The sequence below is a fragment of the Triticum urartu genome, chromosome 1 (assembly GCF_003073215.2).
Source record: "Triticum urartu cultivar G1812 chromosome 1, Tu2.1, whole genome shotgun sequence".
Taxonomy (NCBI): Eukaryota; Viridiplantae; Streptophyta; class Magnoliopsida; order Poales; family Poaceae; genus Triticum; species Triticum urartu.
The window spans coordinates 473,465,669-473,470,261 of NC_053022.1; the positions used below are offsets into that span (position 1 = coordinate 473,465,669).

At 42.8% G+C, this 4,593-nt stretch overlaps 1 protein-coding gene across 1 annotated transcript; it reads right to left on the minus strand.

The window, feature by feature from the left end:
• Positions 1-521: 521 nt before the first annotated feature.
• On the minus strand, positions 522-4,593 carry LOC125520229 (arginyl-tRNA--protein transferase 1-like). Its single transcript, XM_048685089.1, has 4 exons — positions 4,551-4,593; positions 3,279-4,421; positions 1,525-1,849; positions 522-902 (listed from the first exon to the last, which is right to left on the minus strand). The coding sequence occupies exons 1-4, from the start codon at positions 4,556-4,558 to the stop codon at positions 777-779; spliced, it is 1,602 nt and encodes a 533-aa protein (XP_048541046.1). The 5' UTR covers positions 4,559-4,593; the 3' UTR covers positions 522-776.

The following is a 4,593-nucleotide window of genomic DNA, read 5'->3' on the forward strand; positions in this document are numbered from 1 at the left end:
TCATTGGGTTGGGTGGCCATGACTGACACCCGTTTAGCATGCGTTTAGCCATGAACGGTGGCACTACCAGCCAAACACGTCGCCCGGCCGCGGTTCACGGGGTTGTTGCCGCGCGTCGTGGCCTGGCCTGGCCTTTCTTCCCAGGCGGCATGCGCGCGCGGGGGGACAAGGCACGGCCCGACGCCACGCCCCTACCGATGATACACCTTTTACGCGATGCCATACAGGCCCCAGCACATAATTTTTTCCGATAATTTGATGCCAACCACACGCGTAGTAGATCGTTGTACCATTGCGTGCTGCGTGCAAAACTACATACGCTGTTTGTTTGGGCTTTCTGCGTGCAAAAAAAGCCACAAAAGCTTCTCAATATAATGATATAAGCCAAAAGCCGAACAATAAGCAACTATTTAGAAGCTTTTTTTGGCTTTTTTGCTAAAGTAGAAAAACTGTAAAGCAGAAGCAAAAGCCCAAACAAACAGCACCATATTCAAAAGATAGCACCGGGGAACCAGAGGAGATACTTGTACGCATGCGCTTTCCGTTGTGATAATTTCAACAACCATGTACGCGTCCAAATCAAATCGCTTGTGGCGCAGCACAAGTCGCTGTCCGGGCAATTGCCACTGGAGCCAAAAGAGAGACGTTTTTATGAATCGATTGACAACGAAAGCATCATAGCCATCTACTATCTGGTTCTCTACATGACTTGCACAGACACTCGGAGAGGAGTTTCGGACGGCTGCGCTGCGTTGCCCCTGAAGAATGGTTGCTGCTCAGCTGAGGGAATAGACGATACGGTCAGACAGCTCCTTCCCAACGACTTTCGCGTATCGGCTCAGCTGCCTTTCCAGCTCACTCAGGTGTCTCCTTTCGATCGGCCCGACAACGCTGTGAAGTTCCTGAAAGATATAAAAGTTCATGAGCGTTATATATAGGACATCTATATCAACAAACTGTTTCACAACAAGCCCAAACGGCCAAAGAATGACAGCTGACTGCTCAAAAGAACACCTTTACAGTAAATACAGTTACCTGGACATCAATTGTGCGGTTTTAATTATTATATCCAACATGAATGGATGTCAAATTAGATAAAACCGAAAACTCGAAATAACACCTTACAGATGCAGTTTCCTACACATCAGTTGTGCAAATTTAATTATTACATGCAGCATGAATGGATGTCAAACAATTGTAGATGCAGTTTCCTACACCTTACAGATGCAGTTTCCTACGCATGAATTGTGCGGTTTTAACCAATTATATGCAGCAACATGAATGGATGTCAAACTAGTAGGTAAACCCAAAACAAAGAGCTTTCAGTTAGATGTTCCATGGAAGTGACTTACAAAAGGATGGATGGATGGATTAATACCGGCAAGTCGAAGTTTTTACCAATGATAATGGATGCTAGGAAGGCAAAATAAATGCCTGCCTAACTGTACGCCCCCTTTCGAGTGCATCAACCAGCTACAACTAAGATCACATTTTTTAGGCTGGAGCTCAAATTTATGTATATACCTTGTATTTAACCCGAGAGCCGCTCAGGTCCATGATAACATTTTCAACATCTACGCCAGAACAGTCCTCAGCTGTATCACCTTTGGATTCTGAATGAACCATCTCTTCATCAACCATCATGTCTGATTCGTCGTAGTCCGACTCTGAGTCCTCATCATCCTCATCAATAGGAGTCTCACTGTGGTCATTTTTTGCTGAAGATTCGTCACAAGGGCCACAAGCGTGTGGTTGGGGGATTTCATCTTGCGCCATGGTGGAGAAATCAGATAGAACGGAATACAGGCTCCTATCTAGTAATGGTTTTGCAGCATCATAGCGCACCCACCTGCAACATCAAGAGTTAATGTAACTGTCAAAAAATCGGTAGATAAAGAAAACCCACACCATTTCAGAATAGAACTTCAGATAATATATTAAGCAGATAAGCATGTCAAAATCTATTGTCAGAGGCCCATGTAATATGACGTGAAGTCCCGTGCGTATACTTCGGAAATTTACTGTACCTTCTAAAAAGGGAGATAAATTCTACGCATTTGAACTTCCTATGGCTCCAGTATATACCTTACCCAGAAAGTGCCCCTCCATTTCAAAGTACTATGATAGTCTTGTGCATGCACAACATCTGGTTGGAGAGGAATGATCACGTGTTTGAGAAAAGACTAGAACTAGGAAGATAGAATGTCCAACAATCAGAGAAACTCTTAATACTTATTAGGTAGGCTGGTGGCCGCGGGACAGGGAGAGAATCACGTAGCTCTTTCCATGTCTGTAGGTAGATATGGTTGTCACTGTATCTACTGTTCTTAGTGCGGACTGCGGAGATTACCCCTTGTAACATCACTTCTTTCATTCTTAATTTAATGACATGCAAGCCTTTTGCATCTTCTGAAAAAAAAGGCTCTGACCAATAATTACCCCATTATTATGTAGTTTATATGAAAAAATTACATTTGATAAGCACATTTGAATATGAATCAAATGGCACCAATTTTATGCCACATATAAACTGCATATTAATAGTGTTTTGTCGAGTATTTTGCTATTGCAACCTACCCCCTCAACTCTCACCGAGTCTGGGAATCAGCCCCTAACTCCAAAACCAGGCATTTGACGCCTTGAAACTCCTAAAAACAATGCAGAACATGCATCTTACCCTAAAGCCTAAACCACCATGGTTTTGGCTCATGTGGCACCTACATGTTCAAATTTTGCTGACATGAGTGCCACAAGGATACCACTCAACTTTGTCCCTTTCTGGATTAGTAGCAAATTAAATTACAATAAGCAGTGGAGCATACCATGTTACCCTCCCATGTATTTCTACGAACTCAATTTCTTCCTCTCTCTCTCCTCGAGTGCATCGAGAGGGTGGAGACCAGGGAGCGGACTTGGGAAAGGTTGCATCTAGATCCAGCCCGTGCCGATTGTTCCCCAACTCAAGAGGTACGCGGGACAAGGCCACCAACGGATTTTCTCGGGGCTAGTGGAGAAAGTCACAAAGGAGCAACCAGGAAGGCGAGGAACCCAATTATTAATATGGTAGGGAGCACCTAGGATCGGGTTGCTCTCTTCAGCTGTACCCACATCAGCCTAAACCGGTTATCATGGTATGAGGATTGTCAAATGCCCGACTTAGGAGTTGACAAATGACTTACAGACTCAGGAAAGAATTGATGAGGGTAAAATGGACTTATTCCAATTGCATTTGCATGAGAATGGGATATTTTTACAGAATAGGAGGAAAAACAACTTACTCATAACGGACTGGACAGAGAAGTTCTGATGGTCGATATGCAGCTTTATATCTCATCTTATTGCAGGAATGTATATAATAACCAAGGTAATAGTACTCAAGGCTGGGGCAACTTTTCTGTGTTGTCTTGATCCAATCTATTTCCTTTAGAGCTGTATACTTTCCAAGAGATAGGAAAGCAAGGTCAGGATCCCAGAACAAATATTTGCTTGAGAGACATTTCGGAAGGATATCAACTACACCAACTGCCACAAGTTTTCCATCAATTCTATACTGCTGATGAAATGAACCAAAACCGCATGGCGGAACTGTATTATCACCACTCCTTGGGCGAATAGGTACGATTGGGGTATCCACCAGAAATCTCTTGTATGAGCTTTCCGTAACTGTCTTTTCCTTGTGAACTTTTGTCTGATATCTTTGGTACAAAGCAAACTCCTCAGGGTCAAAATGCGATCTTGCCATCTTAAATTCCAGCTTTCTTGCTTTTTTACCATGTCTTGCATCATTTTTGTTCACAGAGCTTTGTTTTGAGCTAGTCGGCCTATCAGAAGCTTGTGCACATGTATCAATGCTAGTGTGGTTCTGAATTGGCTGAATAGTGGCTGAGTAGAAGTTCAGATGGCCATTACAGGCTTTCACTGCAAAACCAGCTATTTCTCCATGATGTTCCATTGTCAACACCAGTCTTTCTGCAATACAATTTGGTGAAAGGTCCCCTAATACTGCACGTTTTTCTTCAGGCAATGCACGTTTAATTACTGCAGCCAGTTGGAAACTTACATTACATGAGTACACCAAATCTTGCACTGCTCCTCCTTTCTTTTCTTGTGCTGCTCCTCCTACTTTCTTTTTTACTTGAGGTTTAACAGTCTTCACAACAGCTTTAGGGAGTTCAACATCAGAACCTGCTATTCCACCTTGGAAGCACGTAGCTATTGCCTCATTGATTTTGCTAGACAGGAAACTAATAAACTCATCTTCTTTGTCTAAACTTGGACCCGTGGCTGTTTGAAATTCATATGCTGATACCCTGGATACTTTCAAGGTTGGTGAATTCATAGGTTCATTGAGTGAACGTTTCGTAGGGTTAGTCTTGCACTGTGGACTTCCAACCTGTGGGTCAAGCTCTCCATCAAGAAACCTGAACAGGGGTAAGGTGAAGACACGATATAAGACAATTTAAGAGTCAACTATAAAATATACATTATATAAACTTCATGTGGCGTATGCAAAAAAGAAGAAGAGGGGAAATAGACAAACAAACATGTACCTTTGCATCCTTTTAAGTACACGGTCTTGCTCTTTGGAACAAA